Source organism: Rattus rattus, chromosome 6 (assembly GCF_011064425.1).
Source record: "Rattus rattus isolate New Zealand chromosome 6, Rrattus_CSIRO_v1, whole genome shotgun sequence".
Taxonomy (NCBI): Eukaryota; Metazoa; Chordata; class Mammalia; order Rodentia; family Muridae; genus Rattus; species Rattus rattus.
In genome coordinates, this window is record NC_046159.1 from 101,027,623 (window position 1) to 101,053,217 (window position 25,595).

Genomic DNA, 25,595 nt, shown 5'->3' on the forward strand with positions numbered 1-25,595 from the left:
GACTATGAACAGCAAAGTGAATACTGTATAAAGTAGGTAGGGGGCCAGAGTGGAGAGTGGATTTCATGGGAAGAGACTTGGAATGCCCTTTGGAGTGCCAGTGGGAAATGTCAAAGGCAGAAAGCAGGATGCGTTTCTGGGTGGGGAGAGGTGGATGTAGGAGTTGGTATAACTAACAGTGGACAGAGTGGAACTACCAAAAGCAGGGCCAAATGTTTAAGGTAGCCATAAGCAAGGTAGGCCCCCAAAGCAACCAGAAAGTCAGAGTCAAGACTTAAAGATTTAGGGTGTCAGGAATGTTGGGAGGAAAGGACGTGTAAAGAAAGTGGCCTTTCAGGAAAGTCCAACTAGCATAAGGAGAGAGATGAGGGGGAAGCTTCCCATGTAGAAGGACTGAGGCAGGTCCCTGGTTCCCAGGAATCGTCAATAGGGATTGTTGGCAGGAAGTTCCTAAATGACTATAGAAATTCCGCAGCAGCTTGGCTGACCTCACTGACAAAAGCATGCTGTATGAATTCCACTTATTTCCCTGACAACTTTCTTGAGGGATAGGCCTGTCAGGAAGATACTGGCAAATCCTTGAGGTTATACTTCCCAGCTAAAGGCATGTGGTGGATTTCAGTGAGGCACCTGTCCTATGAGTGAGATGGAGAAATGGAGACTGAACATGGATTAGAGAATTGTTAGGTCTGGGGCCAGGTTCCTTGTAGTGTACCACAGTATCCTGCCTTTATGAGTAGCTTGAACAAAGAAGTAAAAGTTTGTAGGTCATAAACCCTTTGGAAAGATAACAAAGATCCTTGTTGATTCAGTCGAGGTTGAAAAAGTTCTCAGTGGCTCAGGAGCCGGGCTAACCTTGTAACATTTAGTGATAACAGTATAGTCTTTGCATGTTTTCCTTGAAATCAACTAAGGAGAGAGACTGATGAATTATGAAGTACATTATAGGATTGGGGGAGGAGTTGAGGAAGTCAGTTATGTAAGAATTAATGATCACTATCAAGCCGTTGTCAAGTAACCGTGATAATGCAAGCTCAGGACCGAGTACTAGAAACAGTCTGTGTCACTTAGTGATGGGAATTCTTTCTGAGAAATGTGTCCTTAGGTGATTTTGTGAGCACCATAGAGTGTGCCTTCATAAATGAATGCAGCGTCACTAGGCAATGTAATCACAAGGGATTTCTGTCATATGTGATCTACTTATCTTTACTGAAACATCCTAATATGGCCCGTGACTGACTTTAGAGCAAGTATGAGCATTGTATGTTACACATGAAACATCTTATGTTCACTTGATTGTGGCACAGTCATACGTTTGATGTGAAGGGTAGTTAAGAAAGTGGGAAGAGGAATGTTTGTCTAGAATGCAGGAAAGAAGACACAAGTTTATGACAACTATCTTAAAATACATAGAAATCTGTCATGTGAAAGATACCATGGGCAGGCAGATTTTCTCTGCATCGCTCCAATGGGCCTGCTTAAAGTCTTGCAGGCCTTCTGGGCTGGGCTCATTGGGATTCAAACTGAGCTCATCAGGGAAGGGCAAAACAGGTTTGAGGGACTATAAGCCAGGATCCCATGGCAAGGACTCTTACCTTGGATCTAGGGCAAGTCCAGGGTTTCTAGGGTGTAAATACTTTACATACTGAACTAGATCTGGTATTCACCAGTTTGTAGGAGCTAGATATAAGATAATGAGAAACTTTGTGGGCTAGCAATTAAACTATTGGTTCCTTGAAATTGACCATAGAGGTGGTGTTTGTGCCTAAGAAGTCAGCAAACATTAATGGTCAGCTTCACTTCATATTCCCCCCCCAACCCCCGCCAGGGTCAGCCCCTCAGCATACCACCAGTAGCCCAAACTAAAAGATGTCTGTTAAAGCAAGTATCCTCTGGAATGTGGAAGGGCAGGCTAGGGGAGGGGACACTAGTGTTTGTGTGCTTTGGTCTCTTTAGCTTCTGTTTCCCTTCTAAGTTGGGCGGAGCGCTCCTGCTAGAGCACATACCATTTCCTATCTCCTGCCAAGATCTGGGGCCCGTGAGTTTCTCTGCCACTGGATCTGCCAGAGAAACTCAGCTATCTTCAGTTTCTCAAAATAATTCTTTCCTTGTTTTATGTCGTGTTTGGCTAGCCCTCTGTAGAAGGTGCCTCCCACCCCATTCTTAGCTCCAGCTGAAAGAACTGTGAGCAGGGAATGAGTTTAGCCGGAGACAAGGGATTTGGAAACACCTGGCTGCTGAGAACAGGTGATTGCAGGGTTGGAGTCTGACCCTCAGATAGAAGGAGGCCTTGCAGTCTATACAGTAATAACACCCCAATGAAGGATCCTTGGGTTAACCCCAGATGAACAAGCTTCTGTCTCTGTGCTCCCTGGGCAGAGGGCAAACTTCTGTTGTTTATTTCCCTCATTTCTTTTTTAAAAGAGGACTAAAAGTCTCCATGATGTACATGGAAGACTTGTGCTAAACACAGTAGGAAATTCTACCCTAGTCATGCATCTTATTTGTTTTTAGGCTCTTAAAAAAGGACAAAAACAACCAGAGATTGGCTGCATTTACTTTTCTGAGATGCCTACAGGATTTGAAACCCCTAAGGCCTTCTCATTTTTCCTAGGGCCTCCACCTTCCCAACCGTCCCCTTTTCAACTCCTAAGAGACAGACAATACCACGGCCATTTGGGCTATAACCAGCTCTAAGTTCCTAAAACTCTGGAAACCCCAGAGGAAGGAGTATATCTCAGCCAGTGAACTGGATCAACTTTTTATAGAAAAACAACCCACCCAAAATTGATTAATTGGAGCAATTCTGACTCTCGGTATTCAAACTATAAGTGAGGGGGTTGAAATATAGGTATTACTTTAAATATATTATTATACACGTAAAGTTGTATATGAGTCTATTACATGGCCCCTCTCCCTATCTTCCTCCTAGGGAGTCTGTCTCACTCCTAGTGTCTCATTACCACAGGTACTGATATCCATGAGAAATATGCACATTAGCATCCAACTTTCCTCAGCCAGGATTCCAGGAGAGAACAAACCCCTACCTCCTGAAGGCAGCCATGGTGAACTTGTTACCACATAACCCAAAGACCACAAGTACCCAGCTTATTTTGTGTGCCTATAGTTTGTACAATAAGTCTAGAGTGAGGCAGGCTGGTAGTCCCATAAGTGTTCATCGACAAATATCTCAGCACTTCCTGAGGCTCTACCTGAAGAAGGTGGTAGGAAATGGTTGTGATAATGACTACTTGGAATTAGAAATTTACAAAGAAGGGCTGGAGAGATGGCTCAGCCGTTAAAGGCTAGGCTCACAACCAAAAATATAAGAAATGTACAAAGAAGATCTCCCCATCCACAGCTCCGAAGCGATCTGCTCCATTCATTGGAGCTCTACCATCTCTTTCCCAGGAATGAAGCCTTTAATAAGCCAAAGTTCTTGTAAAACTTTTAACATTTAGCTGATAAAATTATATATATCCAATGCTGTTGTCATTAAATTAATTTCTATGAAAAAATTTAAGTTTGCTTTCCCATTTTACATGGAAGTTATTCCACGGAAAGAGTTCAGTGAAGTTGAAAATGGTTGGCTTATCACCGCTCACTTACTTTACTAGCCTGGCCATTTGCACAGCATTTATTGCACAAGCAAGTGAGCTTGACTTAAGAGTGTCTCACATATACAATATACATATACATACATCTTACAATATGTAAGGTCAATGGTTCTGACCACCTTACAGTAGAGGAAACTTAGACCATCAGATAGATGTCATTTTAAATGAGAAACACCTCTCCCAGTCCTTGATAATTGAGCACTTGGTCTCTAGTTGGCAGCTGTATTTGGGGAGACTTAGAAGCTGTGACCTTTTAGGAGGAAGTACGTCACTAGAGGCCTTGAGAGTTTAAAGCTGTTGCTGCTTTCTGCTTGTGATTAAGGATGTGAACTCTCAGCTTCCTGCTCCAGTAACCAGACTGACCACTTGTTGTGTGCCTCCCCACTATAATGATCATCTAGAACCCGAAGCCAAAATAAATTCTTCCATAAGTTACTTATTGGCATGGTGTTTCATCACAACAGAATTGTGGGATACAAGCACAAAGTAGATAAGTTAGAGCTTGTTTTGGAAGCCAGTTCTGTGAATATTTATGTAGACCTCTTAAGGGACATCTAGGAAAATGGTAGCCAAGAAAGGGATATAAGGCAAATAAGTGGGTTTTGGTGAGGCCCTATGATAGTGCCATGGATTTTCATAGAAAAGCTCACAGCTTAATTGGAGAGACCAACTGCTGTTCCTAGAAACAGTAGAGTGCCCAAGACAATGTCTTGGTTAATTGGAAAGTGAGCTGAAGGAAAGAAAGGAGTTCTGAAAGGAGACTTGAAAGAGAATCTTGGATAGAGGGGGGCAAGACTGCATAGATATACAGGACAACAAGCCAAAGGGATCCACTCAAGTGAGAATATCCCCAGGAACATTGAGTGGAAGGCAGAATGCATAGAGCTCATCTATACTCAGAGAAAAGTCATCTTCACCTGTAGGTGCAATATGGACTTGAGGAACCAGTAAAGTGAAAACTCATTCCAGCCATGTCTGAAAGGCCGTTGGAGCCAACATAAGCCATTCCCACAGCAGGTTCACACACCATGGTGCTGAAACTCACAGGGTAACAGAAGGCACTGGGAAATCCCGTGGAGTATCAGCATTAAGGCAGGCAGCAGTTCACTCTGAGGCTCTCATTTAATGCAAAAGCCTAGAATGAGGCCGTGAAGTAACTGCTAGAAGGAAACATAAAATGCTGTCATTAGAGGAGGGGATAGAGAGAGACAACTCACACAAAAGCATGGAATAAGACAGTATTGCCAGAGTAAAAAAAGACAGCAAAGATCTGACTCAAAGACGTTGGGAATTGAACCCAGAGGGAAACTTGTTGGGATAAGGGGACAGTTGTTTGAGGGACTTCCAAGTAATTAGAACTTGGATTTCCTGTGATAAGCAAGTTGGTTCTTGAGGAAGGAAGTAGGCTGTGAAAACCCTTTTAGGAAAACAAGTCTAGCAACAGGCTGTAATTGATTGGAAATGGGGAAGGCTGGAAACAGAAGACCCAGGGATTATCTCTAAGATTTGGGTAAGGCCAATGGAGTGAGGCCTTGAGAGCATAGGGGAGCAAGTATCTTTGAGAGATATTTCAAAAGCAGAAGAATGGAGACGAAGTTCAGTTGATAGAGTGCAAGAAGAAAGAGAGACAAATGTGATATTGCAGATCACTGTTGAGCATACTGACTTCAGATGGGGAGAGCATCATGGTTCCTTTAGGAAAAATGCAGTGAGGGAAGGGGGATGCAGAACTCACTTTAAGGCTCCCATAGAAATGTAGACAACCCATGGCACTTGCCAACTGATGGTGATGACAGGGAATGAGTTTACCATGGCAGGTGGGCCAGGGTCCACAAGAAGGAGTCGGAGAAGAGGAGAGTGTAGGAGGAGGCAGTACAGAGCCAGCTCACTCAATTAAGGGCCATGACAAAAGCTAGAGGCCAGGAATGATCTATGGGCCTCAGGGGAGGGCTGGATAGTGGCATAGTCATGTAGCTTCTCAAGTGTGTAGTCAGCCTGGGTGTCCTTAAATTACCTCAGTAGCACCAAGCTAGCTACCTCCTGACCCATCTCCCTGCTCTTCCTTCAATTCTTGTCCTTCTCTGTAAGTTGGGCAAAGGACTTAAGATTATAACAACAGTAAATGGTGGTAAGGTCCCCAGTACACACCTACCCACATGCCTCCAGTTGGGTTCCTGGGTTCCTTCAAAGATGAAAAAAAAGGCCAGGACAGTGTGTCAGAGAAGCAGAGCCAAAACAGGGCACGCAGTGCTGTCTCCGCTGGCAGAATCAGAGAGGGAGGGAGAAAAGTGAGCACATTCAAGCAATAGTGATGAAGCCCCTGCGGTGTAGGGTAAGCTGATGCCACTGCCAAGGCAGACAGACTCACTCTGCAAATTCCCACGAGCCTGCCGCCCACGGCCACCCGGAAGAGGAGGCAGTGGAAGCCTTCCCTGGGCCGTGCTGACCAGCTTCCTGTGCACTGCCACTTCTATCTTTACCCAAATGGAAGGTGGACCTTGGCTCGGTCGGGCATATTGCAAAGTTTGTTCATGTAGTGTTTACTTCTCCACTTTTCTCCTGGTTTGCATTTACTGTAAATGTCACCACTTAACTGAATGGTTGGTGCCGTTAACAGCATCTCGTAGGTCCTGAGAATTCAGTGCCTTGCTCATCAGCAGCTTAGGACCCTGGTGTCTACAGATACTTTGTAATCCAAGTGAGTACCTCCCAGCATAGGTGTCTCTCTCTGTAAAGAGACCATTGTCACTGCTGTTTGTAGCCTGTGGATCAGAAGCTGCATGGGGTCAGAGGGAAGCATCACCTGGCCCCAAGAACTCTGCTGTTGGCAAGGACTTTAAAAGACACCCTGTTTAACACCTTTCCACTCAGAGTGATTTCTACAGCAGCACTTACTAACAGCTGTTCTCTTTGTTTAAACTGCTCCCCCAAAACACTGGGTGGGTGATTCAAGTAGGTTTGGAGTTGACATGAACACAGGTGTTTAGGGGAAGGTCTCATTGCTGATTAGAATTTCTTGGACTTATAAATGTGCACAGGGCACCCTAGCTCTCTGCTCTTTCTGAGTTTTCAGTCTTTCTCGATGATCTCTGCCCCACCTGGAAGTAGCCCTGGATGACTTCATGAATGTGGAAGGCAGAGACAGCGAGACCAGGTGACAAGTTCCAAACACCCAGCAGTCACATCAAAGCCATTCTGTGTGCATGAACACGCCCAGAGATTTGTTTGTAATCATATTTAACTTGAAGATTCACATTTGTGTCACAGAACTTTCACGTGTAGCTCGTGCAGCTTCTGCAGGAATGTGGGCCTGTCTGGAATGCAATTAAAATCAATCTTGGTTTCCGTGACTTTGTCATCTGGCCAACTCAGCTACATAGACACACTGCTCCTGCAAAAAGAGAAAGTCTCAGAGGTGCAGCAGGTGTATTCCCTACCCCTGCCACCTTTGGAAAGAGAAACAAACTTCCTTTTTCCCAGGAGTAATGCATCATAAACAGATCTCATCACACGGATCATCAGGCAATCTCAGGCTGGTTCTGAAGCATTGGAGAGTGTGTCTTTGGTCACTTGTCATCTGGGCTTCTCGATAGCCTGTCTTTACAAAGAGGCCACTAGCTGTTTCTGTAGGTCTGCTGCTCAGACTGCTCTGTGTGGTGGTATAGGAGGCATGATGTGCCTCAAGTCTCCAGAAACTCCAGGGTACAGCTTTAAGAAGCCGCAGTGCTGTGTTTTCCAGTTACTCCTGCCTAGAGGAAGAGGCCCTGGGGCCTTTTTTCCTAAGTGTGGAAACAAACAGAAGCTATTGTCCACCCGGGACTGTGGTGCGATAACCAAGATGGTTTCCACCCTGGTATCACTTGCCTTTGCACTACCTTCACCCCAGGGTCCCTTCCTTGTCCTCTTGAACATTCCTGGGTTTCCCCACCTCTACCTCTTCTTAGGCTACTTTCTCACCTGCAGTTCTGTTCTCTTCCTGCACTGAAGTCGGCCTTCCCATCCTGACTCCTTATGTTCTCTGTTCTCTCCAGCCAGTGGCAGCATCCACTGATGGCCACTGGAAAGTAAGCTTCACAAGAACACAGCCTTTCTGGTGGATGCCCAAATACAAAGAACCTAGTGCCTTGTAGATGTTTGGTAAATGCTTACTGAGTGAAAAAGAGATCACTCCTTCTGGCCTTCCATGTATCACTTGCTATGTGCACTCCAATTGCTAAAACTCATGAAAACAGAAACCATTGCTTAGTACCACCTAGCAGAGAGTCTCAAGTGTCCTGGGAGCTCAGTAAATATGGACAACTGAGGCTGCCACAATGCACACTGTGATTAGGGACAGGGCAGTTCATCTCGCCCTTACTCCCACTCTCACATAAAACTACCGTTGAGTGACTTTTAAAGACCCAGGGTCTTCTCTTCCCCATTGAGCCCTTGACCACTTGGTATGATAGTCTTAAGAACATGATATGTTAACCACATTCTTCTTCCAGATTTTGTAAAAGCTATAGAGGATAGTTCACAGTTATCCAGTGGCTGGCTAGTTAATTCCTGAGTAAGCCACTCTGAAACCTGATTATAATTCTTTTTCAAATACATAACTGGGAGAAGACCAGAAAAGGCTATATTCTCCTGCCTTGTAGGAGGGAAGAATCCAGCAGATAGTCACAGAGCTGTGGCGCCAGAGCCTTCCTTTATTCTGCTATTGTAAATTATTGTTGTAGTAGAAAGCCAGGTTGCAGCAAGATAGAACATCACACTTCCTCTCAGCAGAGACCTTACATAAGAAAACCTTCATGAATAAACGTTGCTATTAAAATGCATGCTATTTACTGTATAGTGCGTTAGTTGTTTTACATGCTTTCTAAATTCTAAATTGCCCCTTGCCTCTGGGGCAGCTGTTGAATTAACTTTTTTTGGTCTAGTCAAAGAAAACTAATTTTGAAAGTATAGGGCATGGTGGCACAGAACTCCTGAGGCTAAAGCAAGAGGATCAAGAATTTAAAGACTACTTGAAGTACATAACAGAGTTCTAGATCAGCCTAGCTGTAGGGGTGCAGGTGGGGGATAGCAGCTATGGGGTTGGAGGTTGAGGGATAGCAGCTATGGGGTTGGAGGTTGAGGGATAGCAGCTATGGGGTTGGAGGTGGGGGATAGCATCTATGGGGTGGAGGTGGGGGATAGCATCTATGGGGTTGGAGGTGGGGATAGCATCTATGGGGTGGAGGTGGGGATAGCATCTATGAGGTGGAGGTGGGGAATAGCATCTATGGGGTAGAGGTGGGGGATAGCAGATATGGGGTTGGAGGTGGGGGATAGCATCTATGGGGTTGGAGGTTGAGGGATAGCAGCTATGGGGTTGGAGGTAGGGAAATAGCAGCTATGAAGGGTGGAGGTGGGAGGATAGCAGCTGTGGAGGTGGGGGTAGCAAAGAAAACTAATTTTGTAATCCTCCAAAGTGCCAATCAAAAATAACAACAGTATTTGCTTTTAGATATTTTACGGGTCTCTATACATCTAGTCTCTCTCCTACCGGTTTCAGAATTCAAGTGCCAGTAGAGCCAGATGGCACACCTGCAAGCTGACGAAGCTGCAGCAGGTGGCACACAGGGCCTTATGAAAGGGCAGCACCACTATCCCGAGACATCAGTGCCGTGAACAAATATGGGCCCTAGAATTGCCTGAGCTTTTAATTTTCATGAGAAGCTGGAAATCCCTACCCTTAGATAATATCATCTGAGTTCTCAATGCTAAAAATTTTAAATCTTTCAACTCAGTACTCAGGAGGCAGAGGCAGATGGCTGTCTGTGAGTTCAAGGCCAGTCTGATCTACAGGTAAGTTCCAGACCAGCCAGGGTATAAGAGACACTGTCTCAAAAAACTAAAAAATAAATTAAATTTTGAATATGGTCAAAATATGTACATGTATTGAAATGCCACAATGAAACCCATTATTATATGTAACTACTATATGTTAATACTTTTTTCAAAAAAAAGTTTAAGTTTTATGCAGGTCAATTTATTAATATCTCAATTGGCTTCTTCCTTTAGGATAGCAATTTGCAGCCCTTCTTCCTGTACTTTTCCTCCTGCCAGCTTTAAGGTTGTTAGAAGGCCTCTAGCTTTCACTGCCATCCTTAGGCGAAGGTTTTTAAGTGATTCCAGTTAAATAGGGACTAAGTGGAGCACAGCACAAGTGTCCAGGCTGTGCCACTGGAGCTGGTCAGAAGAGTCAATGTAGAGTGGCTTTTGCACAAGTCTGCCCTCCGAGGAGCATAGCATTCCTTCACTGCCCTGACACTTAGTGGCTTGTGCAATAAGTGTCTATCATTTCAGTTTCTGGGAGTCAGCAACTTGAGAGCAACTTGGCTTAGATTGTCTTGGCCCAGTCTTGGGAGACTACCCACTGAGCCCTCAGGTGGGGCTAGAAACACTGGACATCTGACTGAGGTTTGGGAGCCTAAGGAAGCTCACCCTTGTGACCGGCAAACTGGCACTGCCTGCTAGTAAGCACCCATCCTCTCAACATGGCCACTGCTTTCTCCAATAGCCAGTGATTCAAAACTCAACAGGCTGGAAGCCAGTGCCTTTTTATGACTAATCTCACAAGTCACGTCATTATTTCTGCACTATCTTATCGATTCCACACATTTACTCCCCTTGGTATGAAGGAACACCAGATAAGGAGATGTAGACTATCCAGGCCATCTCGGAGGCTGCCTGTCACCACTGTGTTCCCAGTAGACTCCTAGTAAAACCTTTATAAACAATCCAACACTAAAAGGGTTTTCCAAAGAAACCTAAGTGAGCAACACACATCACAGCGATCTGTGTTTCGTTTACTCATGTTTCTGAGACCACCCTTGGAAATTAAATCCCTTGAATGTATAGCTTATCCCACAGATGCCTTCTCTGGAATGTTCTAAAGTACTTTTTATTTTTTAATTAAAATTAAAATCCTGCTCATACCATCACTTAGAGCAATGGTTCTTAACCTTCCTAATGCTGTGACCCTTTAATACAGTTCCTCATGCTGTGGTGACTCCCAACCATAAAATTATTTTGTTGCTACTTCAAAACTGTAATTTTGCTACTGTTGTGAATTGTAATGTAAATATCTAATATGCAAGTCCTGTGAAATGGTCATTTGACCACCAAAGAGTCTTGACCCACAGATTGAGAACCCTGCTTTAGTGTGATAGTTTTGGGGAATACCCTCTGTTCCCAGAGAGAATGCTAATTAGCTCACCCATCTGTTCTATGGGGTTATTTTTCGAATATTCTTTGTTAGCATGCTCTCAGGTACCGAGGGTGCTGCTTCTACTAAGACCACTGGTTGTTGGTTTGTTTGTCTTTCTTTTCTAAGGAGATGAAAAGGTGTGAGCAAGAGTGATGGGACTTACATCAGAGACAGTGCGGCAAGCAGAGAGGGTAATGACCAATTTGGGGGCTGTGGTCCAAGGCCTCCTACACAAAGCTTCAGTGCCATCTTATGTCGGTTAGTTGAAGGAGTGTGGGGTTCCCCCAGTTTCTGCCATTGTATCTGTGATGGTTTGTATATGCTTGGCCCAGCGAGTGGCACTATTAGAGAGTATGGCCCTGTTGGAGTAGGTGTGGCCTAATAGATTAGGTGTGTCACTATGGGCGTGGGCTTTGTCCTAGCTTCCTGGAAGTCAGTATTCTGCTAGCAACATTTAGATAAAGATGTAGAACTCCCAGCTCCTCCTGCACCATGCCTGTCTAGATGCTGCCATGTTCCTGACTTGATGATAATGGACTGAACCTCTGAACCTGTAAGCCAGCCCAATTAAATGTTGTCTTTATAAGACTTGCCTTGGTCATGGTGTCTGTTCACAGCAATAAAACCCTAACTAAGACACTATCCATTTCTGGCACCCCCTTTCTGATCCACCCACCAACTCAAAGATCATGACAAGTGGATATTGCTCTCAAACATATACACTTCAGGCCCCCTGCTACTGTAGACTCTTTCAAGACACCTTTTGTATCATTTAAACAAGATTTGGCTTGAATGAAACTGTTAAGGGGAAGGAAAGGTATCCCAATATGATTTCCCCAAGGAAAACCCACAACTGATAGCTAGTTCTTGTTTGTTTGGTAAACAAAACCAAAGGTTGAGTCTTGAAGGTCACCATTAGCAACATGTATGAGCCCTGTAATATTTGTATACGTAATGGAGGGAACATTGTATGGCCCACCCTGGCAGTGGCCACCAAAGTCCCAGTGTTAGTAAATGGAAGTGAAATGTATAATTCATAAGGCCATGGTGGCGTGCAGTCTGTGGCGGGAGGTGGTGGTATAATTATAGAATTGAAATATGAGGCTGTAGTGTATAAGGAACCCTTCTAGAGGAGAGGCTGTGTGATAGATGGCCTGCATTGTTCTCCTTCTGACCTTTTCCTGAACTTCCCTTTAAAGAACAGAGGAAATACAATTCTGCCATTTCCCATATTGTTTCTGAATAATACCTTAGGATGCCCACCCTTACTTTGCATTTTTTATCTTCCACTGGGATTTACTTTCTCTCCTATGCTTTGCAGTTTCCCATAGAAAAATCTAATCACTAATGATTCTGCCCTAGTGTTAATGTAGAATACAGAGGCTACACAAATATTTGCCCATATTGAACACGATGCCTACAGGGAAAGAAAAACTCCCAGTGGCGTCCACTTGCTCTGCCAAGCCTACAGTGATGATGCCAAACCCAGGAGGAAGCTGGGCAGACCCAAACCTGGAACCAAACAATAGGATCTTTTTAAGGAGATGAGAAGGAGGGACTTTTACATCAGAGACAATGCATGGAGGATAATGACCAGTGTGGGGACTGTGCTCTTAAGAAGAGATCTTAAAGGCTCCAGAGTTCACTACAAAAAGCCTTTCTACCTATGCATAGTAGAAATGGACTTAGAAACAAGAAACTCTCCAAGGCATAAAATGGGTTCTCACAACAACTTGAGACTCTTTATCTTTAAAAAGTGAGGGATATTTAAAACCCCATTTTCCTCAATCTGTACTTGAATAAAATACTCAGAGTATTTAATATGGAGGCCATCTGGAGCCAAAACCTCTTTTCCCCAGAAAGGAGCTTGTTAACTTCTCACAGCTAAATCACATGTGTTCTAGCCTTTGGCTTGTGGCTTTGTAAAAACTGTACGATGGCTGTAGGCCTGGCGGGAGGACATTAGACACACACACCCATTTGAGCAAACTGTAAATAAACCCATTTTCTGTTTCCACATTCTTCAGAGTACAGGGAAACTTAATGGACCTAAGAGCCTCATAGCAGCATTGGTCCTGAGTTGAGTTTCTGTTGCTTGACATGATGCTCTCCAGTTCCATCCATTTTCCTACAGTGACATAATTTCATTGCTTCTGACTAAGCAAACATTCATTGTGTATAAGCACCAGGGCTTCTTCATGCATGTGTTTGTTGAGAGAGCACTTAGGTTAATCAACCAGGAAGACTTCTGTGGGATTTTTATCCAAGCCAAAATTTCTAACAAGGCAAGGTTTCACTTAGCTTCAGAATTGACTCTTAGTTGAATCTTTAGAGGATTAGGGGGGCTGTTGTTATTTTTCTTTCTCTTTAAAGTCAATTGTTGAGGCCAAATGAAAAAACTAGACAGTCCTAGGTTAGAACTTTTCAACTGCCGCCCCTGAGTCTGGTCAGCTCCTTTTGTCAGTTAGTTCCTGCTACGCACAGTGCTAATCCTAACAGAACATTGCTAACACTTCCATAGGAAATCAGTGTGGGTTCTTTCTCCCTAGGGAGTTCTGGTCTCGAGGGAGTCAAGCAGGCCTGAGTACATGCATGCAGACACTTCCTTCAATTCTCAGGAGGCATGTGTGACAGGCCACCACTTGCTGCTGCAGATGGTATTGCAAACTTTTACTCTTTAGTACAAGAAAACTGAATTCTTCATGCTAGGATTTTGGCCATTCCTTCAAATATCCATCTAATTGCCTGAGGAACTAGTTTTTTAATCTTCCATCTATCTTTCTCTGTTATTGTTTCTTCATCTCTAGATGTGTGTGAGTGCGGTGCACACACATGCCAACACATGTTCTTTTCTCCACCCCATCAGTTTATGCATATGTTTTTAAGTGTACAAACTTCCTATGTCAGATTTCTGCTAAAGGCAGGATTTTTGTTTGTTTCTCCTGCAATTTCCCCCCTTGAAATGCCAATCCCTCCCCCTTCTGTCCTCAAAAATAATCAGAGTTTGGCATTCTCTGTCCTCACATAGTTACTTTACTGTGTTAAAGCATTTACTAGGTTTTGATGATAGGAGAGAGGTGCTGACCTGAACCATCACCATCACAACCAACTGTGAACAAAGTCAAGCAGTTCTGTTCACCCTCCCCCTTCCTATGTGGAAGACTCTGCTGGGTGCTGCAAGGTGCAGACACCAGGATGTGAAGCCTGTGGGCCCCAGGATGCTTCCAGTCTAGACGCAAAGATGACTAGATATAACCTACCAGTGAAAGTGGGGCGCAGTTCTAATGTAAGCGGGAGTACAGAGGAAAGATCTCCTCGTGGTGAGGGGAGAGTTCTGGAGGGAACAAAACACCTCTTTCCAAAGACACAAAATTGTGCTGGAGGCGCTGGAGGCAGTGACAGAAAATTGGAAGCTTTCGTGGAGAGCGCGGCCTCTCAGCCCTCCATATTGTCCTGTGCAATCCCTCTCTCCCTCCTCTTCACTTCTTATCCCCAACTGTAGCAACTCCTTAGTTCCAGTACCCAGCAGTTAGCTCACTCTGCCAGAGGAGCGGTTGGTGTTCATGAGAACAAAATGAACATTCTAATCTCTTGCTGAATGTTGCTCCTTTCCAAAGGCCTGCAGCCCCAGCTCTTGGATTATAAAAGAGGCCCTATTGTTATAATAAAACCAGCAGTTTATGGGAAAGTGGGGCAATGGTATTTCCACCTGGGAGAATAGTTCAGCATCTTGCACCAACAGAAAGATCTTCTGTGTTCTGCTTAGTTTGCTGTGTGTGCCTCAGGATTCAGTAGCTGTCACCAGGGGATAGCAATGCCATCCATCCCTGTATGAGTTGATGGTTCAGATGACATTCAGATTACCTGCCTGCTACACTTCTGCCTGCCCTAGTGGCAGATTTAAAGAGACAGCTGAGTGTTTCTTTGTGGGTCTAAGACATAAGAAAGCAAATTTGGGTTTAGTTTTGTTTGCTTACACATGGTTATTGAAAGTTATCCCTTAAATAAGTTGTCCTTGGCTAGAATTTATACCCGGCTTATCCAGCAGAATCCCTCTGATCCTAACTTCTGTTGAGGCAACCAGCCTATAGCTGCAAGAGCTCTTCCTTTGTCCTGGCCCTGGGCAAATCCCAGGAGAGCATACTGTAAGACTATAGTTAAACCTGTTCTATGGTGTTTACTGTTGTAGACTTGAAGGACATACTCTTGAGAGTCCCCTTTGCAGGTTTGGTTTTTCAGCAAAGCCAGGGTCATTTGCACTTTCCCTAGAGAGCTGTCCTCATCCTCATGTCTCATCTAGGCCCACACATGCCTGCTTTCTTGGAGATAGGCACGTTCTGCACTTACTCAGTACATACATACACACACACACACACACACACACACACACACACACACACACACACACACACACACACACACACCATCAGCTAGCTCCCAGTTTCTGCTGAGAACTTGCTCTGTAGGGTGTTAGCGGGCTTTGGCCCTTGGCTCTTGCTAATTCTCCACTCAATAAAATATACAGTGAGCAGAGGGAGACCTCTGATGCTTTCCCTGCCAAAGGATCTAGCTTGCTTGCCACCATACTCAGAGGGGTCTTTTTCATAGCTCAGGTTTCTGGCTTCTGTTCTCTGAGTTGATCTGGTTCTAGTCAGTGACACCAAATGTACCTCCTTTTCAAAGAATAAGTTTCTATTGTCAGAACCCTCTCTTTCATCCCTAATCAGCAGCAATAAATAGTGACTTGCCATTTAACCCGACAAGTCACATGAGCAGATGAGGGTGGAAGGAAATGAGCCTTGTCTGTGGTGCAGTCACTGTCTATGAATTGGAGTGCAGAGGCGCAGGGCACTATGGGAAGCACTGGAACTCTTCTGCTCATGTTCATTTACCCAACCAACATTTACTGAGTACTCAGAAGCAGTCAGTCAAAGCTAAATGCTAAAGCAGTGTGAACGTTGACATTTAAATCCGTAAAGTGACACATAGGTAATGTCACTGTCTTGGTATGCTTTTTTATCTGGGGTAGAGAGTGAGCCTTGACTACTAGGTTGACATGGAAGGAGCTAGCTCTTCATGGCATGACATCAGATTTCACTCTGTTGGTGTGTCATACAGCTCTGATGTGTCAGCAGGCCGGATATAGGGACGATGCTGTATGTGCAGTTGATCCTTGGAAATTCCCTTTCAGGGTAGAGGAAAGAGGGGTTGCCCTCAGAAAGCCGTGACGGTTGACTGAGATGTTTAGTTGGCCCTTCACAGAATCAGCAGGTGTTCCCTTAGAATCTATAACTTTACTATTTTAGCCCTCAGCTTCAGTCAGCAGACTTAACAAAGCAGAAGGAAAAACATTCAACAGAAGAAACTATAAGAAGCATGTCACTGAATGTCTATGGCTCTGTCCGCTTACTGGTCTCTTAGCTCTGTTCTTCCCAGTTCCTTCAGACCTACCTTATCTTGAATTTCATGAAGCAGAAGACATCTGAGGCCAGGGACCTATTTCACCAGTGTGACCCCCACCCATTTTTTGTGTGCCTATGGCATACAGGCACATGTAGAAGAAGAGGGGTTTTGACATCTGGGATGCTCTCGGCTGTAGTTGTCGTTACTTTCTAATACTTTTTGTTCCCCTGCCACCCACCGTGTGTGTGTGTGTGTGTGTGTGTGTGTGTGTGTGTGTGTGTGTGTGCACGTGCACATACACAGTTGTGTGGGGTGTGTAGATGTACAATGTTATGAATATACCCACAGTTACTCATTCTTTTTCTCTCTTCCTCTCTCTTTCATCCCTCCCTTTCTCTTTGCGTGTGCATATGGAGGCCAGAAATCAACTTCAAATTTCATCCCTACTTTTTTTTTTTTTTTTTTTTTTTTTTTTTTGAGACAGGGCCTGAAATCCCGGGTTAATTAGAAAACCCCAGGATCCTCCTCTTCCTCCTACAAGCACTAGGATTACAAATGCAGATTACCACTTCTGGGTTTTTATCTGGGTGGTAGGGATCAAACATGGAGGGTAGGATGGATAGCCCTCCATGTTTTCAGACATCTTCCTAGGCATTGTTGTATACTTCTTTGTGTCTGTCTTTCTTAACAAAAATGAAATAAGTATTTTTTAATTGTTAAAAGTACCTGAAATGCTTTTATGCTTTTATAAGTGTAAAACAAATCACTATGTGGATACCAGCAGACCTCATAATTCAGTTCCCTGGGCTGACTAGTAACTGTCTACTAACATTTGTTGAGCATAGACTTTGACAAAAGACACCAACATAAAGCCTATCCTGGTGACACTGTACCCTGGACGGGCTCTCTCCTGCAACCTTTGACTTCCTGGTAAAACACCAGAGACAGTTTGGAAGGTTTAGGCCACCCAGGCCAGAAACAGGCAATGAGAGTACAGCACAGCCAAGAAGGGCAGGATTCTGGGAATTTCAGGGCTGCTGAGTGTTTCTGAGATGAACCGTGGTGGCTTTTCCTGGAAAGGATCTGAGCTCCTTCTTCCTAGGAACAGTTCTCAGGGACAGATACTCATAGCGGGATTTTTTTTTTTTTTTTTTTACTTCTTTATTGCTTTATCAGATGTTGTCAAGCCAATTTAGCTTTATTTAGGTGACTATATGTCTCTGGCTTTATGTTCTTTTGTTGTTTGTTTGTTTGTTTGTTTGTTTGTTTGGAAGGGTGCTGTTTTGAGACAGGGTTTCTCTGTGTAGTCCTGGCTGTCCTGGAACTAGCTCTATAAATCAGACTAAGCCTTGAACTCAGCAATCCACTGCCTTTGCCTTCCAAGTGCTGCCATTAAAGGGATGTGCCACACTGCCCAGCTATATTCTTTGCTTTGTTTTACCTACTCTTGTGCATACAAACAAACTGGAAGGTTCATGTCAGACTCTACCTTAGAAATCTGAGGGCTGGCTTCAGTCACCAGTATTGTTAGAGGCCTTTGTGTTGTATTCAGTTTGTGTCCCAGAGCCAACTTTTTCTTCCATATGTAAGTCACAAAACTCAAGTTTGATTTTGATGGTGTCCTTGGTAGAAGTGTAGTAGCCCTAGGAATCAAGGATTAGCATGGAAAATACTGTGTATTAGTGCACACTCGGGAAAATCTCATTCAGAGCTAAGATAACTCACTGCCAATACAAATAAAAAGCAGTTATCCCTCTGGTCCTAACATCGTGCTGGAAATGGCCAGTGGGATCAAGAAAGGCAGCATCCTTTGGAGACTGTCCAAGTGTGGCATGAGACAGATGTCAACATGTAGACCAAACTGTGATCATGTCACCTTCCCATATGGACAATGTCTTGAGCATTGGTGATAGCCAAAGACAGTTTCCAGCGAGGGTCTTGAAGGCCTCATCCTCGTCTGGATAGTTTATGAGCATTCAGCAGTGGCCCCAGACCAAACCTGGAGATTTCTCCTTGGTGTTTTCTGTGTCTGTTATATCAAGCTGTGACCCGTGAAGGTTAAGTAGAGTTTCCCCAGCTTTCCTTCTAGACTCAAAACCCACTGTTTATATCAGATCTCTGCTGTGATGTTTCTTCAGCTAGTTAGTAGAGAGTGTGACCAAAATCTCAAGGTTTCCAGCAGCTGAGCTAGGTCCAAGCATGGCTCCTTATAAACTAACATAATGGGAGGTTCAGGTTGATTTCTCCCAGTGTTTGGATCTTAGAAACTCACCCATGAGTTCCTCTTACCTTCTACTCATCCCCCTAATCAAAGACAAAGTTTGCTGAAGAAGTTGTATCTTTTTCAAAATTAAATCCCTGGTTGACCTGAGAGTAGCCAGGCCTGCACCACTGTTTAACTCTCCAGCCGTGCTGCCTCCTGACTTCCTGGACAGTTTGAACTCATTTCTATAGATGCAGGGCTGTTCTCCTGTCAGCCTTTTCTGTGATCCAAGACTACTCATCCTGAAGATGCCTAAGGAGCCTCTAGCCTTTACCCTGTAGGCTGTTTTCTACATGATCTCTCATCGCTCCTCTCAAATCTGCCTTCTCCTTCAGACTTCTGTTGCTATTTCTCGGGCCCTATGTTGCTTTGATGGAGTCCCATGCTTCCACTCCAGGTCACCAGTCTCAGCAGTGGCTCAGAACCCATGGAAGCATTGCCAAGTCTCCTTAGTTTTGCAATAGAAACATAAGATTTAACAACCCATCTGAAATACAATTTTACATTTTGATTGCTTCTGCCCCAGCCATCTCGAGGTTACTTTCAATCTGCATATATTTGTGGGAACAGACTTCTTCGCTGCAGTTCAATTTGAGTACACCTTATAATATCAGTGATTATAAAATACCAGGGACTAATAGAGTTTCCTGCTTCCAAGGAGTTCAAACTGCTTTATAATTCTACTGGCCATAATTTATCTTCATAAGCTACTATACAGACAAGAGGAAAAAGTGAGATTAATAATCACATTTTATAGAGCGTGAAATAAAACTTGGAGAAATTGAGTAGCATTTTCCCAGAAATGCTCAGCTCTCCCTCAGGCTCTCTGAATGATCTGCAGACTGAGCACTTATATCAGAAATGCACGTGAACTTTGCCCTTGCTCTGTCAGAGGCTGTGAACAAGAGTAAGATACTTGTCTGTGGGCCAGTGGTTAGCCAAGGATACTGGAGTGGGCAGGGTGTGTGCCCAGCTCCTGCATCACAGACCTCTGCTACAGGGAATGTTTCGAGGACACACAGGATCAGCTCCTCACTTAGCTCCTCAGACCTCTTCCCTGGGCTTTGTTCCCAGGGTATCACTCTGGCATCACAACCACCATCTTGATAGGAAGGCTACCCACAGGACAGGGCAGGTGCTGCCTTTTCAGTCCTCGCCTTGTAGCCTTGCGCATGCTGCTGCCGTCTGCATTAGGCCAAATAAACGGAAGACCGGGCTTACAGGTAGGAAGTTCTGCTTCTAAAGTGAGAGGAGAGATCTGTGGCTGTGGGTTCCAATGTGTAAGAAGAAAGGGTGTCCTTCACATGAGGAAAAGGAGCAAGGGAAGTAACAGTGTTGAACATGGTCCTAACATGAGCAAGACCTGGGTTAGATTCAGAGCACCAGAAAGAAACCAGAAAAGGGGTGTTCTTTTTGTTTGGTTGCTGTCATATAGATTAAGTCAGATAAGAGGTGAGTTATATAGTGTTGTTTGATTGTCCTGCACATTATGTGAGTTACTTCCTACCATGCTCTATTTAACCTCTCTGGCACCCCTTTCTGGAATGAAGTCGATAGCCAGTACTTAAAAACACTAGGAATTGGACCTACGGGCACTGGGCTGCTGGCTGTAGTCTTCACACCTCTCATGGGGGCCAGCCTCTTCAGGGTCACGTGGTCTAGACTGATCGAAAAATAACTTATTTCTCATGTGCACTGTCAAGAGAGCAGTGGAGCTAAATATCAAAGCTTCAGTCACTGATGCTTTGAAAATGACAGTTGTTTTTCTAACCTCCCATAGAAAAACGGAATGTTTGGTGTCTTGTAAGGGTCATGTTGGAAAGGAAGAGTCACTCTCTTTCTTAGGTGCAATTCTGTCTGACACTTCATGTATGTGTTTAAAGTATCTTGATGCCCCAAAATAGTAGTGGGATTCTTTAAAACAGCCGCATGAGGTGGCACCATGGCAGTGAGAGTGTAAAGCAGCTGTCAGATGATCGCTCCACAGAACAGAGAGCCATGTGCCCAGGGACCTTCTTGTACTGGCACCACTCTGAGGACAAAAACAACCTCCATGGAATGGGACCTCGAACCTCCCAAACCTGGAAGAGCCAAAGCAGTGAGACTCTTGTCACAGTAGTTGCCAAGGTGATGTTGCCGGCCCCTAGGGGGACCTGCTGGGGAGCTGCGGTTGGACAGTCATTCCTTCTAGAAATGTGTGTTAGGTGCCTTACATGGTCTAGGCACCGGTGATACAGCAGTGACAGGGGCATGGAGGCTGCTGCCCCTGCCTTGCCAGAAACAAGACTCAGCTCAGACCTCTCATGGGAAGCCCCCAGCTCTGTCTTTCCTCTCCCAGTTTGCCCTTCTTTGTGTAATATGTACACATTCCATGTGGCATACTGGGCTGTCTGCATGAAGCTGCCTCTAACTAGACAGTGACCTCCAAGGAGACATGGGTTTGGTTGGTTGTTTGCTCTTGAGCCCCAGCACAGTGCCTGGCACATAGTAACGCTGAATCATAATGGCTCATGGCTGAACATCTGAATAAGAGAGTGAGTGAGACTGAAGATAAAGCCAATGTGGAATGACCTGGTCAGAGTACACTTCGTGGAAAGAGTGCACTTTGGCAGCTACTGAGCATGTGTCAAGGAAGCTGAACAGAAAAAAATTAACTTTAGAATTCACTTCTGAGACTTCGTGAACTCGGAGCCTTGGAGTTTGGCAGCCCAGGACGAGGCATCTACAGAATCACAGCAGGGTACACACATATTCCCAAAGACCACAGGCATCCAAAGGGGAAAGTGGGGTTTTCAAATAACATTTATTTATTATTAGTAGTGCTGCATGTGTGCACACATACACCATACCATACACGTGAAGGTCAGAGGACAACTTTGTGTCAATTCTCTCTGTCCACCATTACCTAGATTCTAGGACTCAAATCCAAGTTGCTATACTGCTATGACTGTGAGCTACCTCACTGGCCTGACAAGTGTCTTTCTTTCCTGAGGGCTCAAACAGCTGTTGAGAGAGCCACTCCAGTGAACCTACCTTGGCATCTAAGATAAATTAGACACAGACCTTGTCCTCACAGATTTAAAGGGAATCAGACAGGCAAATGTGTTGATGGGTCAAAAATGACAGAGGTGTATGCTTTTTAGTGGAAACTGGAGCTTAGCCCGGCACCACTTTTAGTCCTAGCACTCAAGAGGTAGAGGCCGGCGGATGTCTGAGTTCAGTGCCAGCCTGATCTGCGTAGCGAGTTTCAGGCCAGCCAGAGCTACATAGTGAGCTAGCCAATAATGAGACATCTCTGCCCGCCACGAAAAAAAAGGAAAAGAAAAGGAAAAAGAAAGAACTGGTAGTGTCATCTTAGGATCTAAGTTATTCTCTCCTTAGGTGTAACTTTTTGACACTCCATGCATGGTCAAGGGTTATGGTGTGTGAGTCATCAGAGAGTATCTAAGGTGGTCCTTTGGGGGCAGCAGGTGCCCGGCCTCCATTCATGTTTACATCCTAATCTGCTTGTACAGATAGCAGATGCAAAGTGAGCAGCATATGTTTGAGTACGGAAGATTGAAAGGGGTAGGAAGGGAAAAAATAGATCAGAAATAGGTTTCCTATGTGCAGAGAAAAGGAACTTATCCTTTGAGACATGAGAGGAAAGGCTGACCAAAAGCAAGAGCTGAGTTAGTGACTGCCACAGAAGCATGAATTGAGGAATACTTGATTTTCCTAGTACCAAGGAAGGCTGAGCATGGTACAATCTACTTCAGAGTTACAATGACACCCAACCCCATTCCACCCCAGAATAAAAAAGAGGTTTGAACCAAATCTCTGAAATCCTAACGGTGAAAGACCGCAGTACCAATTTCACATTTCCACACTTCCACCTTTCGTACTGTAAATCTTTGGTGAATCGTCTGCAGATAGACACACAGGCTCCCCTCCTGTCTCCTTTGCTCAGGTGTCTGTGCAACAAGAGCATGGGCTGGTATGCACATGCCCCTTTGGGCCCTGGTGCCTGGTTATCCCTACCTGAGTCCTTCTGTACCAGTGCCCAGACTTAGTTCCTAGTGGAGACTTAGCCCTTCCCTCTCTTTTGCCTGCACTGCCTCAGAACTCCCATCCTGACTCAGATTTTCACAATTTCTTATATTTAATATGCCGTATTCAGTCAACACACATGTACTGACCAAGTGGCAACTAAATGCCAGGCACCGCTGTCCTCATGAAGGGCTTGGTAGAGGAAGAGAGAAAGTAAGGATGTTATTGGGGAGATTGCTGTAAAGTGATATTTGTGGTGCTGGAGATGAGAACTGTCTGGTGTCAGGGGAGGTCTGTCTGTGGTGGTGACAATTAAGCAGAAATGTGAAGGGTGGGGAGGAAGCTGTTTGAGAGCCATGGGGCAAGCACAGAGGCAGAGACAACTGCATTACCTGAAGGCTACTGTAGATCCAGAAAGTGCTTAAGGTATTTAGAAGTTGAAAAGACACTGAAGGCACCAGAGCCTGTTGCAGTAGAAAAGTGATTTAAAATGACAGTGGAACAAACTGGGTCCTTAACTGGGGAGGAGATCCCTAAGCCACGGGAGAGATTCATGTATTCTAAATACAGAGCTAGCCACTGAGGGCTCTGAAATGCATGCCTATTGGGGAAGGAAAAACGGGACACTTCAGGTGAGGCAGTGGAAGCCGCAGTTATGCCATGGGAGAGAGAGAAGAGGGGCTGATTTGAGGCAGACTTTGGATCTGGGCCCGTGGATGGTCTGGGTAGTGGAGGTATTAAAGGGAAAGGGATCTGTCCTGGATCTCTTGCAAAGCAGCAGAGTGGGGGTGGGAGTGTTGGGTTCATTTAATAGAATGAGGAAGATGAGGGAAAGGTAGGGATGGGTTCCCTCTCAACCTGGGGACTTTGATGTGACTGCGGGACATAGCCTGTGAGGTTCCAGAACTAGAACTGAAAAGGTTCGCGATCCTAGAACTGAAAAGACAGTTCCAAGATGAGACTGAGATTTAGATGTGAGGGGTTGGCATGATTGCTGTGTCAAGTTTCCTAGAGATACAAACAAGGACCACAAAATGTTTGAAACAGCAGCTACTCTGTTGATGTTCAGGGAGCCCAGAGGACCAAAGTCAAGATGTTAGCTGGGCCTTGAAGATGGAGGAGAGGCCATTTCCCTGCCTTCTCTAGTTTTTCGTGGCTATAAGTGCTCCTTGGCTTGGGACACATAAATGCAGTCTCCATCTCTGTCATCATGTGGCTATCTTGTCAGTGTGTGAGCCCAAATTTCCCTGTCCTAATAAGGACATCTGTCATATTAGATTAGGACCCATCTTCTATGATATAGCTTCATCTTAACTAATTAAACCTACAACAACCCCATTTCTAAATAATTAAGATTCCACTATACCTGTTTTAAAATACTGGAGATTGAACTCAGGACCTTGTGCATACTAGACAAGTACACTACCTCTGAGCTATATCCCCGACCCAGCATATCATTCAGGAAAAACACACAACCATGATAGTTACGTTGGGAAAGAATAAAAAGAGAAGAACATGGGACGTGGAGAATTTGGACAGGAAAGGAGGATGTTCTAGCAAAGGGTACGGACAGGCAGGAAATTTGGATATGGGAAAGTGGCACCTAAGAAGCCAGGAATAGCAAAACAGGAGCAGTGGCAGTTGTATAGAAGAAAGGCAATTCTCAAGACATAAAGCTGAGATGCTGAGCAAAGAGTATGACACGGCGAAGGCCACCCTGATCTCTGTGTGTGGCACATGAGTGTAGGGGCGTCTGAGGAAAGGTTCAGAAGCTGGGATGCAGAAGAGAGGAGGAACTTTTAGGAGGCCATTAAGAAGGCACTGTGGAAGAAGCAGATATTCTTGATAACACTTCAAGAGAAGGACTAAGATGTGTGCTCAAGGCTTACTTACGTTTGTTAGCTTTATTTATCCTTGCATTCTGTTTTGTTTTCCAAAGTGAGGGCTGCTGGGGTATGGTGTGTGCTGTGCTACATTCCTTCTCATGTTTGGGGTTATATCACACATGTTTGTAATCTTTTGCACCCTGATTTAGTGTTGCCTCTAACTCCAGTTCCATGTATACTTTCTCTTTAAAATGCCTTTGAGGGTTGGGGATTTAGCTCAGCGGTAGAGCGCTTGCCTAGCAAGTGCAAGGCCCTGGGTTCGGTCCTCAGCTCCGAAAAAAAAAAGACAAAAAAAAAAAAAGCCTTTGAAATTTCTATGTGACTGTGTCATTTGCAGAGACATTAGCTCCTACAACCAGGAGTGGACTGTTTATAATGGAATTCTGGTTGACTCTCAAGACGATCTATTCATGAACAGGGTTCTATAGTTGTAACACTAAAGAACTTTTATAGAGATCAACCTTCTAGACACTGATGGGAAAGTAATAGCAGTGTTTCCTTGAGGAATCATAATACAAATGCCTAGGACAAAGATGATTGTAGTAAGTGGATATATTGGACTTAATTGCCTTATTTTAAGTGAGAGCAACTATTTTTATGTATTCTTGAAAGTGGACTGTTCAGAATTCCTTCTTAAATATTAGGCACTCTTTATAAAGAATTCCAGATATTCAGCTATATAAGCTAACTTCCTACTGTCTGTGGTGTGGTTATCAGGTCATGAACTCATGTGGCCAGAGTGTGATGGTGGTGATGCCCACAGACATGCTTCATTGTAGGTCTGTTGTACTGCCACCCAACAAACCCTTACTCTGCACTTGGAAGCTAACTTCACCCTCTTCTAACTAGATGTTAAAGCCAATGAACTGAGAGGTCACTGGAATGCAGACCCCACACAGGGAGACATAGGACCCTAGGTCAGAGCTAGAATTCATACAGAAATAGCTACTATGTTTCCAGATCACTGATGGTTCTTTCCATTCTTCCTCTCCAGGGCCCCTGAAATCATCCTTGGTTTGCCATTCTGTGAGGCAATTGACATGTGGTCCCTGGGTTGTGTCATTGCTGAGCTGTTCCTGGGCTGGCCATTATACCCAGGTGCTTCTGAGTATGATCAGGTACGTCTGGGTGACACAAGAATTCACTGTGTGACTGCAGTCTCC

General features: G+C 44.6%; 1 protein-coding gene across 4 annotated transcripts in view; it reads left to right on the plus strand.

Moving 5' to 3' along the window:
• Positions 1-25,595, plus strand: part of Hipk2 (homeodomain interacting protein kinase 2) — a 177,693-nt gene that overhangs the window by 98,998 nt on the left and 53,100 nt on the right. For all 4 annotated transcript variants that reach the window (XM_032906718.1, XM_032906717.1, XM_032906719.1 and 1 more), the window contains exon 3: positions 25,427-25,550. In XM_032906718.1, the coding sequence (XP_032762609.1) occupies positions 25,427-25,550 (124 nt within the window). The remainder of the gene's footprint in view (positions 1-25,426; positions 25,551-25,595) is intronic.